The sequence below is a fragment of the Trichomonas vaginalis genome, chromosome I, assembly GCF_026262505.1.
Source record: "Trichomonas vaginalis G3 chromosome I, whole genome shotgun sequence".
NCBI classification, from domain to species: Eukaryota; Parabasalia; order Trichomonadida; family Trichomonadidae; genus Trichomonas; species Trichomonas vaginalis.
In genome coordinates, this window is record NC_067203.1 from 22,301,992 (window position 1) to 22,314,413 (window position 12,422).

Consider the following 12,422-nt stretch of genomic DNA (forward strand, 5'->3'; position numbering starts at 1 on the left):
ATAAATCATTGGGATGATTTGCTAATTCATCATTCAATTGTTTCCATTTTGAAATAATATCGTCAACACTGATTTTTTCTTGCAATAATTCGGTATTTTTAGAAACCTTTACTTTGAGTAATTCAAATGGACTTGGAATTTCAATTTCGTCAATGAACACTTCTGGAACATAAATAAATGTCTGGCAGTTTTCTTTGAAAATGAAGTTAACCTGAATTTCTGGATCGTCTTTGTTTGTGAACAAGATATTGTCACTTATCTGATTATTGATATAGATCAATGCAATTTCGGTTTCATATTCTGCGGGATCTTCATCATCTAATCATTTCAAGAACTCGTATAACTTAGAGGCATCAAAAAATTCTGTAATTTCTGTTGGATCTTCATACCAATCGAACTCTGTAATTTTGTCCAAAATTGACCACATGCAGCTTGAATAGATCTCATAGTAGTTAATGGCAGAATAGTTAGTTCTCAAAAATGTGATTGGATCTTTATACATAACTGCAGTTTCAAGATCAGACAGTAAGCTTTGAATCTTATATTCTTTTTGTTTTATTGTTTCTTTCAATTTTTCAATCTCTGAATTAGCGTAATTCATGAAAAATCCAACTGGATTCAAAAGGAGAGATGATTGATTCTGAATAAATGAATTCCATTTTTCTTCTGTCAAAGGTTTGCATAGTTTCAAACAATTATCCAAGTATTGTTTGAAGAATTTATTGATTTTGATTACATATTCAGAATCGTTCGAATATGTTGCTGCTTGGACAATCGAGTCATGCAACAAGGAAGTGAAGAATTTCTTGAAACAATATGGCGGATCTGACAATGATAATGAAACAATGATTGATTTCTTATTTTCATTTTCAGCCAACAAACTTTGTAACTTTTTATTGATGACTACTTTCATTTCAGTTGTAAGTTTGTCCGATTCGAAAGTGATTTGATTGATAGAAGATACAATTCTAAGCATGAACAAACCAAATGTTAAATTCTTCTTTGATTTGTCAATGAGATTTAAGAAATCAGGGTTTTTGATTAAGAACAAACCTTGCGCTGGGAACTTATCTACATATTCTTCTTCAATGTATTCACTATGAATGCAATCTATAGCATCTAAATATTTTGTGTTTACTGTTTGAGTCAAATTCATATAAAGTGAATTGTCGGAAAATTGATCTGCCAGTTCTTTAATATCTTTGAAGATTTTGTTGAATTTCTTGGAACAGAAATCAAGAATAATTGCTTTGGGATACTCTGGAAATCTTATTGGTAAGTTTATGTCATACTTTCTATTGTTCTTGACAATGTAATTATTCCATGCATTATTAATTGTCTTTATCTTGTTAGTGTAAGAATTGAGCTTGGAAATTAGTTTATTAACATCGATCAATTGTTTATCAACTGAATACATTTGGTTTAAGTATTTGTCATAAATTTTAAGAAGAATTTCATTGGAATCTTCTTCACTTAATTTGATTGAAGAATTTTCGTATTTCTTTAAGAATTTTCCAACATCATAATCGCGTTTATACAACTCTAAAAGACTTGAAATACAACGATCTTTGGTCGAAAGATTTTCGTAATTGTTCATATCAGATGAGAAATCCATTAAAATTTCAAATCATTTAATGTCTTCATTATCGGGATCGATATTTGTAACATATGATTGAAGTTTATCATATGAGCGCGGCTTGTTTAACTTGACTTGTTTGATTATTTCTTCTTGATTATTAATTATCGGAACCCATACCAACTTTCGAGTCAATTCAAACAAATCTGATAATTCTGGATCGTTGTGATTGTACCAATTCCTTTCATCTTCTGTATTGATAATTCTTTCATTGAATGTATTCTGGAACTTTTTAAGCAAATTTGAAAATGAAAATGAAGACATCGGGATTTCTTTAGCAATTATTTTCATTATTTCAATGATATTTGATAAGTCAGTTGATGATAGAGAATTAGCAACTTCATCGACAACAATTGTCTGCGATGGCAAAAATCCAAATGACATAAATATTGAAATCAAATCATAAAACTTTGAAAGCAAATTATAATCACAGGATGAAAATGATAAGTTGCCTTCTTCAAAAAGAGGCTTATATAGTTCATTAAAGCAATCAGAAATTGAATCAATTCCATCAACATTGAAATACAAATTTGGATAGCGGAAAATATCATTCTTGTTTTCATCAGTAACTAATTTTGGATCAATTTTTTCTTTAGCGAAATGCTCTGGTAAAACCTTTCCATATGTCGGATATGTTTTAGAAAAGAATAGAATGTCATTCCGAACGCCTTCCAACGTGCTATCAGAAGATTGACTTGAAAGCAAAGTTCCCAAATCTCGTGCTTTGATACTCTCATCCATATCTGTGATTTTTTCCAATAAATTAATCATCCTTTGTAAGTAAAGCTTATCAATGTACCAGTTTGGTTTTTTAACATTCTCGAATTCCATTTTTAACATATCTTTCATTTTGACAACAGTATCTTTTTTGATTAATTGAATTTTAGTATGCTGAAGTATTGAATAAAGACCGATAATAGGTTTGTCATTTGTGATAGCTTCTTCAATTAAAGCATCCAATTTTTTCATATCAATATCAATGGCCACGTTTTCATTTATTTTTGTCAATTTATCGATAAGATCTGAATCTACTTCTTTATCGAAAGCATCGATAGTGTCTTGATTATATTGACTACTGTCGATTTCGCTGATCTTTTTATTGTATGCTGGGATCAATGCACTCATGATTTGAGAGTATTCAATTGGTTGTTCTTTACAATTATTTATAGATATGAATATTCTAGATAAGGATCTACCTGTCAATTCATTATGTTTCTCTCGCATTTCGAAATGACAACGGCCGATTTTAGCAGCAACTGTTATTCTGTCTGTTTCAGTACCGTTATTTAATTTATATTTCTTATCTGGTAATTGTAACAGTGAAATTGTTGCGATTGTTTGGATATCATTATCAATTGGTTCCATCTTAAGAATTGCACATCTAGAAAGAATTGTTTGTGGAAGACGAGTCTTTCTATGTGCTCCAACATTGTTATATGCAAATATCACTCTAAACTTATCATTGATCTTAATTTTTGATTCGAATGAATTAGATGAATAAGTAATGCCTTCATCGACTTCATACAAATTCAAGGATGGCTTGAAATCAAGCAAAGTGATAAATCTTTCCCAGCTATGATTTTCTTTTTATCAATTTTCAAAATCGAAGCAGTTCCAGAAGGCTCGATAGTAATTTCAATTTTCTCCCATGGATGATTGACTCTTTGGCTGATCTTTCGTTCAACTGAAGTGATTTCTCTTAATAAATAATTGAATTGTTTCGTGTCTAAATATTTATCTAATTTGGAATACAATTCACAATTTCTTGTGTTATTTAATTCAAAGTTTTTAACAATGTCATCAACATTTTTGCATACTTCCTTCATTTCATTTTGATCGTATTGATCTCGCTTGAAGTAAATTGATGATTTCTTAAGTGATTGTGGAACTTTTCCTGAAGCAATTCCAATAATGGAAAATCTTCCTTTCTTCTCTGTTTCACCATTTGTCTTCATGATCATTGATTCTGGATTATTGTCAAATAAACATGTTAAAGCATCAACTAGGCTTGGTGATGCGAGATTCAATTCTTCAATGATGATTAATGATTTAACTTATGATTTTTCACTGACAGCATTGAAAAGTTTTGTCGGAATGTAATCGAAAGTATTGCTTTCATTATCATTTTTAATTGAATATCTTCCAAACAAATCTTCAACTGTTGTTGATCCAGATAATTGGATTCTGATAACATTTTGCTTATTAGCGAAATCCTGCATCAAATTGGCAACATAATCAGCAACTAATGACTTCCCTGTTCCTGATGGTCCACGAATAATGATTGGAATATCGAGCGACAAAGCAGAGAAGATTCTGTCACACATTGTTTGAGTTGTTTTAGTGAAAACAATGTTTGTTTTCGTCAGATCAGATGAAGAAAATGAAAGGATATAATCATTATCGGATTTCAAGATACCATTTTCTAGTTTCAAAGGTGTTATGCCGTTTTGACGTTCAGGATCTTCTTTACCTACAATTCTTGCTGCTTGTTCTTCCAATATCTCTCTTGGAATTTCTTCTGAAGTGTTGCGATCCCTACTGTGGATTGTTTTGATTTTTTCAATGATTGATTTCATTAGAATCAATTTATGGAAATCAAATTTCTCAACATAATTATCGGAGAATCCTGTGATTTCTTGTACTTCTTTATTAGTGTATTTCTTGACCGTAATGATGTTGAATCTTGATTTAATTGCCTCAGAAATCTTGTTGATGTCTTCTAAAGAGCACAAAGCAATTATTCTAAACTTTGTCTTCATATCACTACTTATCTTAATAAGTTTATCATTTTGTGGAGTAATTGTATTTGTGTAATCTTCTGTTAATGTTAATTCTGGCTCAATTGAAAGCAATTCGTTGAATCTTTCAATGACAGATGTTGGTGGCTTGGCAAAGTTCTTTATGATTATAGGAGATTGTCTATAAAGATAATGAGTAATTAATCCTGGTTTGAAGACTGTTGTTAGATTGGTAGAATGTTAACAAAGAAGAGCATGCTATATAAATCCTGAAGAATTTCAGATCATGTTTTGGATTTGATTCAACAATTCGAGTTCCATCATGATACTATGAAACTATGTATCTATCAACTTACTTGATCATAACTGATAGAGGTCAAGACCATAAATAATCGCTATATCCGACCTAATAAGATGATCATATTTTATCTAAAACTCATCTAACTTAAAATCGATTTTCCAATGAAGATTACAGAAGGATGGAAGCAAGCAATATAAATATCAAGAAACAATTTTTATCCTCAAATGACGTTCGATTTTGAATTCTAGGAAATCGATTTCCATTGTTATAATTTTCGAGTTTTTGTAAATGGATTATATTTACGATATCTATTCATCGTTTTCATAATATTGATCATCCGGTGATTTACAAAAACCGCAATTTTTTCGATGTCAACTCTTAAGGGCAAAGTTGTTCTTGTAGGCGATACAAGTGTCGGCAAAACAGCCATTGTCAACTGCTTCAACAGGCTCTCTATTGATGTTTCCCCAACAATTGGAGCTAATTCAATCACCTGCAATGTTAAACTTGATTCTGGCGAAACAGTACAATTAAACATATGGGATACAGCTGGCCAAGATGATTTCCAGTGCTTGGTTCCAATGTATGCTCGTTGCGCTCAAGTTGCTTTAGTTGTTTACGATCAAACACAACCATCAAGCTTCGCAAGCACTGAAAAGTGGATTGACCACATGAAGAATTCCGTCGGCGTACCAAATGTATTCCTTGTCGGTAACAAGATGGATCTTAATGAAGTTGTTGAAACCGAAAAGGCTATTGAGTTCGCAGAATCCCATCAAGTTAAGTTCTTTAGAACATCAGCTTTAAACGGTAATGGCGTTGATGATCTTTTCCAGGAAATTGCTATTGTTGTTAATACTCCAGAGAAACAATCTGAGGAAGTTCAACCTGTGTTCAAGACAGATGTTCACTTAGAAGAAACAAAGGATAAGAAGAAAACTGGATGCTGCTAAAAAAATTTTGAACTCTTAGTTATTGTGAAATAAATGGTTTGTATCAATCAAAGATGACAACTATATATCCTCGTTATACATTTTTTTTTATTTAAGTAAATAACTTTCAAAATTTTATAATTTTCTTTTTGTTTGCATTGTTTTCACCTAAAATGTGTTTTAGATTGTGAAGGTATTGAAACATTATCATTGAAAATTGGTCATTAGACTAATTGAGAGGTTTTTGTCGAGAAAAATTAGCTATATTATATCAGAAACAGTTCTTTGGAAGAAAGAATGTCAAGCTACTATGGCCGAGCGGTCTAAGGCGTTGGATTCAAGTCCCAATACCGCGAGGTTCCTGGGTTCGAACCCCAGTGGTAGCATTTTTGCTTTTTGAAAACTCATCCATTGGCGGAATTTAATGACTGATTTTTGATATCAATATTCATGTATCGATGCCACAAGGAATCAACACAACTAATTTGCAAATACCTATTATTTATTCTGCTCAGACCTTCTTTTAGAAAAACACAGGTTCCAACATCTCAACTCAAAAGAAAATCATTTACTTATTAGAAGAGTTGGAGTTATGCAAAAACATCATATGATAATGTCTTTAGGTTTGTCAAGTGAATTATACATCAAAATATTATATGTTACCCAATGGATGAGTTTTCAAAAAGCAAAAATGCTACCACTGGGGTTCGAACCCAGGAACCTCGCGGTATTGGGACTTGTATCCAACGCCTTAGACCGCTCGGCCATAGTAGCTTGACATTCTTTCTTCCAAAGAACTGTTTCTGATATAATATAGCTAATTTTTCTCGACAAAAACCTCTCAATTAGTCTAATGACCAATTTTCAATGATAATGTTTCAATACCTCTTAATTTATTTTCATTTAAATAAGTATAGCTCTCTATTCTATACTATTTTTCTCTGTTCCAATAAGTTTTGTCAAAAAACGTACTTATTACAATCCATAAAATGTTCTCAATTGTTGACGTTCCATTCTTACAGACAGGACTTGGCAATTTCTTATCTGCTCATGCAGTTAACATTCATGTTACAAAGCACCATCAAGCCTATGTCGATACTGCAAATAAATTAGTCCCAGAATCAGAATTTGCAGGTCAAACACTTGAACAAATTATCAAAACATCAACAGGAGCTATTTTCAACAACTGCTCTCAACATTTTAACCACTCTTTCTTCTGGATGTGCTTCAGTTATAACATTTCAAATCCGAGTGACAAAGTTTTGGACTTTTTCTCCAAAGCCTTTGGATCATTAGACAAATTCAAAGACACTTTTGTTAATAAAGCATCAACAATCTTCGGCTCTGGCTGGTGTTACCTTGTTTTGAAGCCAGATCAGACTGTTGAAATTATTCAATATTCAAACGCAAACAATCCAATCAAGGATGGATACTTCCCAATTCTTTGCATTGATACTTGGGAACATGCCTGGTATATTGACTACGAAAATAGAAAGGCTGAGTACTTCATGAGATTCTGGAACTACGTTAGCTGGGATTTCGTTGAGAGTCGCCTTCAATTAGCCAAAATCATTTAATTTGATAATTTTTTTTTCATATATCCATTAAAGAACTTATTTGTACAAACATCGATTCCTTTTAAGGAATGCAGATATTCTTTTTAGTTTTTTTAAATTATATTTTATATAATTTTTTTGAAAAATAGAAAAATTGAGAATAATTCGTTTATTATTTTTCATCCATTGCTTCTATTGATTTTAAATCTTAAGAAAATTCTTTCTAGCTACATAAATAAGAGAAAAATTAATGCATTAAAGTCTTATCCTGTAGAATTGGAAGATCATTTCAATTGTATTGAGATGTTATATCCATATTTTGACATAGTATATAGCTTGAACATGTTGTGCATGAAAATTCGGTTCACTTCACTTCTGACAAAAGTGACAAGTTTACATGGCAAAAATATATAGGGTATTTTTTTTTAAAAGTAGTTATCTTTGTAATGCATGAAAATTCAGTTCAATTCATTTTTGACACTTTACATATATCATATTGCAAAAAAGTTTTTAAAATATGATGTATGAATAAGAGTATGATTGGTATAGATTTGGGTTGTATAAATGTGATTGAACAATTGTTAATGGAAAGTTCAAAAACTTGGGTGCAATCAGTTCTGATTGCACCCAAGTTTTTGAACTTTGTATAAGGAATTGTTGGCTATGATGTACTGATCATGAATCAGTACATCATAGCCAACAATTCCTTCCCAAACAACCCGAAATTTGTCTGAATAGTTTAACATTCAGACAAAGTTTCCCGCTGTTTGCGAAGGAATTGTTGGCTATGATGTACTGATCATGAATCAGTACATCATAGCCAACAATTCCTTATACAAAGTTCAATTTTCATATTTCATGTATGTAACTCTCTAAAACTATAAATCTGATTTTCATTTGGCAGATCCACTTCTTGTCTTTCCATTTTTTTTGAATCAATTTATACAAATAAACTTATAAAACACAAAATTATTATTTTATAATATAATTCTTAGATAATACATCCGATATGTAAAGTGTCAAAAATGAAGTGAACCGAATTTTCATGCATTACAGTATATAGCTTGAACACATTAAAAAAAATATTATGGGGTTGATTTGGTGAAAGACCCCTCCGTTAATTCGATTTTTGTCTAATGAAACCACAGTGGCTTTTATTTAAAGAGAAGGAAGCAGCCAAAACTGGTATTTTAGACCTAAGTAAAGAATTCATTACAGATTTAAAGCTCATAAGGCCATCAAAAACAATTAAAGTTTTAAATTTAAGTTATTCAACAATAGAAAGCTTAGAAGGCTTACGAAAATTACCAAACATCGAAAAATTTATCGCAAACAATGCTGCAATTTCTTCATTAAAAGGTTTTGAAGCAATTTCAAATATTCGGTCAATTGAATTGCGCGATACTCCATTATCTAAAGAAAAATACTACAAGCTATCAATTGTTTTTGCATTTATGAATATAAGAACGATAGATAATAAAAAGATTCCAGATTCTCTTTATAAAAAGGCCGAAACATATCCTGAAGAGTGCATTGACTTGCTAAATCTCGGCTGGAAATTGGAGTACCCATGTCCTACCCATGAACAGCTCGAATCTCTACGTGATCAAACAGAAATCATTAACAGTCCCGTTAAAACAACAAAACCGAAACAAAATGACGAAAATGACTCTGATGATTTTACAGCGTTAGTTAAAAACGTTTTAAACAGACATGATAAAGTTGTTGAAAAAATTGACACAAAATTACAGAAATTATTTGATTCTTCGCCTGATTTGAATGAAGAAACAGAAAGTGTAGTTTCTGTACAGGAATCAGAGCAATTACAAGAATCCCAAGTCAAAGATCAAGAAATTATTTCATCTTTTGCTGAATCTTCAATTTCAAACTACCAGGCCAAGCCACTCAAAGAGCAGATCGTAGAATTACTCCAAGAATTCGGTTACAATCCTCTTTCATTAAAATCAAAAGATTTACTTGAACAAATAAGACAAATTTTAGCTTTATCAACAGAAAACCAATCCAATCATGATACAGAGCTTGAAATCAATGAAGAAGAGGAAGAAATCAAAGAAATTGAAGTTTCATCTCCAAAACAACAAAATATTCCTGTTCCAGTAGCCGAAGAAGACCTTCTCCAACCAGAAGAAGAGGAAGAAACAACTCAACTTGAGCGAGAAACAACTTCTCCTAAATTTGAAGATTCTATTGAGGAAGAAACACCAGAAAACGCAGAATTCAAAGAAGATCAAAACGAAGAATTCGAAAACGAGAACGTAACTTACGTATTTGGCGATGAAGAAGAAGATGGTTATTTAGAGCATCCAAACTTTGAAGAAGAAGACTTTGACATCGATGCAAATCTCGAGCAGCTTAATTCCAAGATTTCTGAGGTAAATAGCATCATCGCAGCCCTTACAGAAGAAGAAATTAATGAAGATGAATCCGAAAACGAATCAGATGGCCAAAACAAGGACCGGTAAATTTGTATATTTGTGTAGTTTAAATATTTGTTGATATTACTTTTGATTAGTAATTTTTTTTAATATGATTTCGTATTTTGATTTTTTTTATTGACCGTTTATTTGAAGTGAAATTGTAAACCGGCACTTTTCTTTTATAATGATTTTTCTTTTTTCCAAATTTTTATCAGCAGAAAATGAGAAAATTCCATTACATGCTAATCCAAACTTACCAAAATTATGGCATAAAAGAGAATTTGATGAATGCGATGGAATAAACACAATAATTGTAAATAAAACTTGCCAATGTATGCCAGGCTTTCCATTTGGTGATCCAAATAGTACACAAGGCTGTTATAAGTGCAATGATCAATGCAATAAGTTCGCTATTTGTGCTTTTCCAGGAAGATGTGTTTGCAAAAATGGTTACATAGGAGATGGCGTTAAAGAATGCATTGTCCCAGTTCCACGTTTAGATTCTTCTAATACATCATATATATTTACTCGTGGAGGCCAAAATACAACAATTTTAACAATTCCTTATAAGAATTTTCACCCTGACAAAGCATATTGCAAATTCGATGATCAAATTGTTAAAGCACATACAGTAACTAATACAACAATTATATGCTCTTCGCCGCCAATTCATGAAGGAATAATCAAAGTTTTTGCTTCTTACGATAACGTTACATGGACAGATGAAAACGCATTTGCCGAGTGTAGCTATGATGGTATCAAGGTATCTTTTAGCTTTATCTCCATTCTAATCGTGATTGGAATTATTATCGTTTTAATTTACATTTATGAGAAGCATATTAAACCAAAGAAGATCAAAACACCGTTACCAAGTATATTAGAGACAAACGGAATGGATGTTGTTCCTTTTTCAGAAAAATAATTTTTATTTTCATTGTTGTTGCTTAAAACTTGTTTTTATTTAGTACTGATATTTTATTGATTTTATGATTTGATGAATTTTGCAAAATTGAGATAGAATGCACGAAATTTGTGATAATCTATAATTTTAGAGTTACATCTCTGAATTATAAGAAAAACGAAACAAATACCATCTATATTTACGTAAATAATTGTCAAGAATGCGCCAAGTGATGATGTAATGTTAAAATAGAAGGATATATAACTGAGAAGCCGAATGTAAAATATCGCTTTTACTTAATGCTCAGTTCGGAGTGCTCAATTTTATATATATATCTGATCATTTTCATCTTTGAAAATACAAGAAAAAGAATGAAAAATAACTAATGAAAGTTCATTATTATTTGGCATCATGCAAAATAAAAAGTTCAACTGTTACTCTGCTACTATGAAATGATGCAATTTGATGTGCCGTTTATCCATTTTCATCTTTTTCACTGATACTCACACTGTTTGAAATAAGAAGATCAATTATTTTCATACTATTATTTTTTGCTGCATTATGAAGCACGGTACTACCATATACATTTTTTTTTCATTGACAAATACTTCATGTGAAATAATAAGTTCGGAAGTTTGCTATTACTAAAAAGTACTTCCATATGAATAGATGCCTGTTTATTTTCGTCATTTGCATTGAAATTTGCATCATGTGAAATTCATTATTAAAAAAAAATTATCGAAAATTCGTAGTAAAAAAGAAAATTTAAACTTTAGGTAATTTATGAACAACATTACGACCTTTTGAATATGCGTATACTGAAGCTGCAGCAAGAGCCAATATAGATACAGCAATGACAATTTTCCTTCCATTGTTGGATGCCGGCAAATCCTTTCCATCTTCAATTAGATCTGCATCATTTACAATTTTAACAACATCCCAGTCTCTGAATTTTTGAATTTTTTCAACAGCACTGAAATCATCTTTGATTTCAACTTGAAGAACATGTGCTGCACCAATGCATCCAAAATAGTATTCAAGATCGCTCATTCTAAGCAACATATTGTCCCAGATTAGAAGAGTTCCGTTAACTTCATGTTCATCAGAGAAAAACAATAATCTCCATCTCATTGAATAAGTGAATGCAAGAATATTGCCTTTAGACAATATTTTGTAAGTGTTTGGACAGTATTTTTGTACTTTATCTTCAAGAATGTCAAATCCTTCGTATGTTCCTGGATTTTCTATAATTTTTCTAAGATCTGCATTTGTTATTAGAGATAGGGCAAGATTGTAAGCAAAGGCCTCGGCATATATTGATTCAATTCCGATTTTTTCGCAGAATTTTAATGAAAGTGAGTATGAAATCAATAAAAACCTATCATATCCTTGTAAATATGCGAGGTCTGGATGCAAAATAGCAATGGCTGCAAGTATACGCTCTGGTATTAATTTACCTTCTGGATAGTGTTTGAAATCCGAAATTCCAAAATGTTTGCAATAATTAACTAGCAAAATATAACACCTTTTGATATCTCCTTCAATTGTGAATTTATCAGCTTTATTAATTTTCTCTAACGGAGTTTCATAATTTTCACCGAAAATTTCTTTCGAAATTTGGAAGTAGTTTGGAATCATATCGATTATCTGAAGCGAGTTTGAATCGGAGTCAAGAGAAATTACGTTCAATTTAAGTAGATATGCAAGAAAACGTTTGATTGGATCTTTATTAAGTTTCGCATCCTTTAAAAACCCATCAACTGATTTCATTGAATCAAAAGGCTTTAATAGCTCGGAAATTCTCTCTTGTGCGTTTTTAAATGCTTCAATATCAGGCAAAATCATTCAATTTTTTTTATATACGAGATAAAAGTGACGAAATCTTTTCAAAATTTTTGTGAACGTTTATAAAAAAATTTA

General features: G+C 31.2%; 9 protein-coding genes and 2 non-coding genes across 11 annotated transcripts, besides 1 other annotated feature; 5 read left to right on the top strand and 6 right to left on the bottom strand.

The window, feature by feature from the left end:
• Positions 1-322: 322 nt before the first annotated feature.
• Positions 323-1,615, bottom strand: TVAGG3_1030400 (nuclear chaperone required for maturation and nuclear export of pre-60s ribosome subunits; the record flags this gene model as incomplete). The annotated part of the gene is made up of 1 exon (XM_001320883.2): positions 323-1,615. One exon carries the CDS (start codon positions 1,613-1,615, stop codon positions 323-325), a length of 1,293 nt encoding a protein of 430 aa, XP_001320918.2.
• A 12-nt stretch (positions 1,616-1,627) lies between these two features.
• Positions 1,628-3,001, bottom strand: TVAGG3_1030410 (nuclear chaperone required for maturation and nuclear export of pre-60s ribosome subunits; the record flags this gene model as incomplete). Its single annotated transcript, XM_001320884.1, has 1 exon — positions 1,628-3,001. One exon carries the CDS (start codon positions 2,999-3,001, stop codon positions 1,628-1,630), a length of 1,374 nt encoding a protein of 457 aa, XP_001320919.1.
• Positions 3,002-3,165: 164 nt separating this feature from the next.
• Positions 3,166-3,597, bottom strand: TVAGG3_1030420 (nuclear chaperone required for maturation and nuclear export of pre-60s ribosome subunits; the record flags this gene model as incomplete). The annotated part of the gene is made up of 1 exon (XM_001320885.1): positions 3,166-3,597. The coding sequence occupies one exon, from the start codon at positions 3,595-3,597 to the stop codon at positions 3,166-3,168; it is 432 nt and encodes a 143-aa protein (XP_001320920.1).
• A 93-nt stretch (positions 3,598-3,690) lies between these two features.
• On the bottom strand, positions 3,691-4,395 carry TVAGG3_1030430 (nuclear chaperone required for maturation and nuclear export of pre-60s ribosome subunits; the record flags this gene model as incomplete). Its single annotated transcript, XM_001320886.1, has 1 exon — positions 3,691-4,395. The coding sequence occupies one exon, from the start codon at positions 4,393-4,395 to the stop codon at positions 3,691-3,693; it is 705 nt and encodes a 234-aa protein (XP_001320921.1).
• Positions 4,396-5,033: 638 nt separating this feature from the next.
• TVAGG3_1030440 (GTPase protein) lies at positions 5,034-5,748 on the top strand (the record flags this gene model as incomplete). The annotated part of the gene is made up of 1 exon (XM_001320887.2): positions 5,044-5,628. The coding sequence occupies one exon, from the start codon at positions 5,044-5,046 to the stop codon at positions 5,626-5,628; it is 585 nt and encodes a 194-aa protein (XP_001320922.1).
• Positions 5,749-5,911: 163 nt separating this feature from the next.
• On the top strand, positions 5,912-5,993 carry TVAGG3_1030450. Its single transcript has one exon. It is a non-coding gene; the product is annotated as a tRNA-Leu (tRNA).
• A 306-nt stretch (positions 5,994-6,299) lies between these two features.
• On the bottom strand, positions 6,300-6,381 carry TVAGG3_1030460. Its single transcript has one exon. It is a non-coding gene; the product is annotated as a tRNA-Leu (tRNA).
• A 213-nt stretch (positions 6,382-6,594) lies between these two features.
• Positions 6,595-7,230, top strand: TVAGG3_1030470 (oxidoreductase activity, acting on superoxide radicals as acceptor; the record flags this gene model as incomplete). Its single annotated transcript, XM_001320888.1, has 1 exon — positions 6,597-7,184. The coding sequence occupies one exon, from the start codon at positions 6,597-6,599 to the stop codon at positions 7,182-7,184; it is 588 nt and encodes a 195-aa protein (XP_001320923.1).
• Positions 7,231-7,736: 506 nt separating this feature from the next.
• Positions 7,737-8,009: a mobile genetic element.
• Positions 8,010-8,295: 286 nt separating this feature from the next.
• TVAGG3_1030490 (U2 small nuclear ribonucleoprotein A' family) lies at positions 8,296-9,656 on the top strand (the record flags this gene model as incomplete). Its single annotated transcript, XM_001320889.1, has 1 exon — positions 8,300-9,646. One exon carries the CDS (start codon positions 8,300-8,302, stop codon positions 9,644-9,646), a length of 1,347 nt encoding a protein of 448 aa, XP_001320924.1.
• A 129-nt stretch (positions 9,657-9,785) lies between these two features.
• On the top strand, positions 9,786-10,523 carry TVAGG3_1030500 (immunoglobulins domain-containing protein; the record flags this gene model as incomplete). Its single annotated transcript, XM_001320890.1, has 1 exon — positions 9,786-10,523. The coding sequence occupies one exon, from the start codon at positions 9,786-9,788 to the stop codon at positions 10,521-10,523; it is 738 nt and encodes a 245-aa protein (XP_001320925.1).
• Positions 10,524-11,247: 724 nt separating this feature from the next.
• On the bottom strand, positions 11,248-12,366 carry TVAGG3_1030510 (TBC domain-containing protein kinase-like protein family; the record flags this gene model as incomplete). The annotated part of the gene is made up of 1 exon (XM_001320891.1): positions 11,268-12,347. The coding sequence occupies one exon, from the start codon at positions 12,345-12,347 to the stop codon at positions 11,268-11,270; it is 1,080 nt and encodes a 359-aa protein (XP_001320926.1).
• Positions 12,367-12,422: the final 56 nt, after the last annotated feature.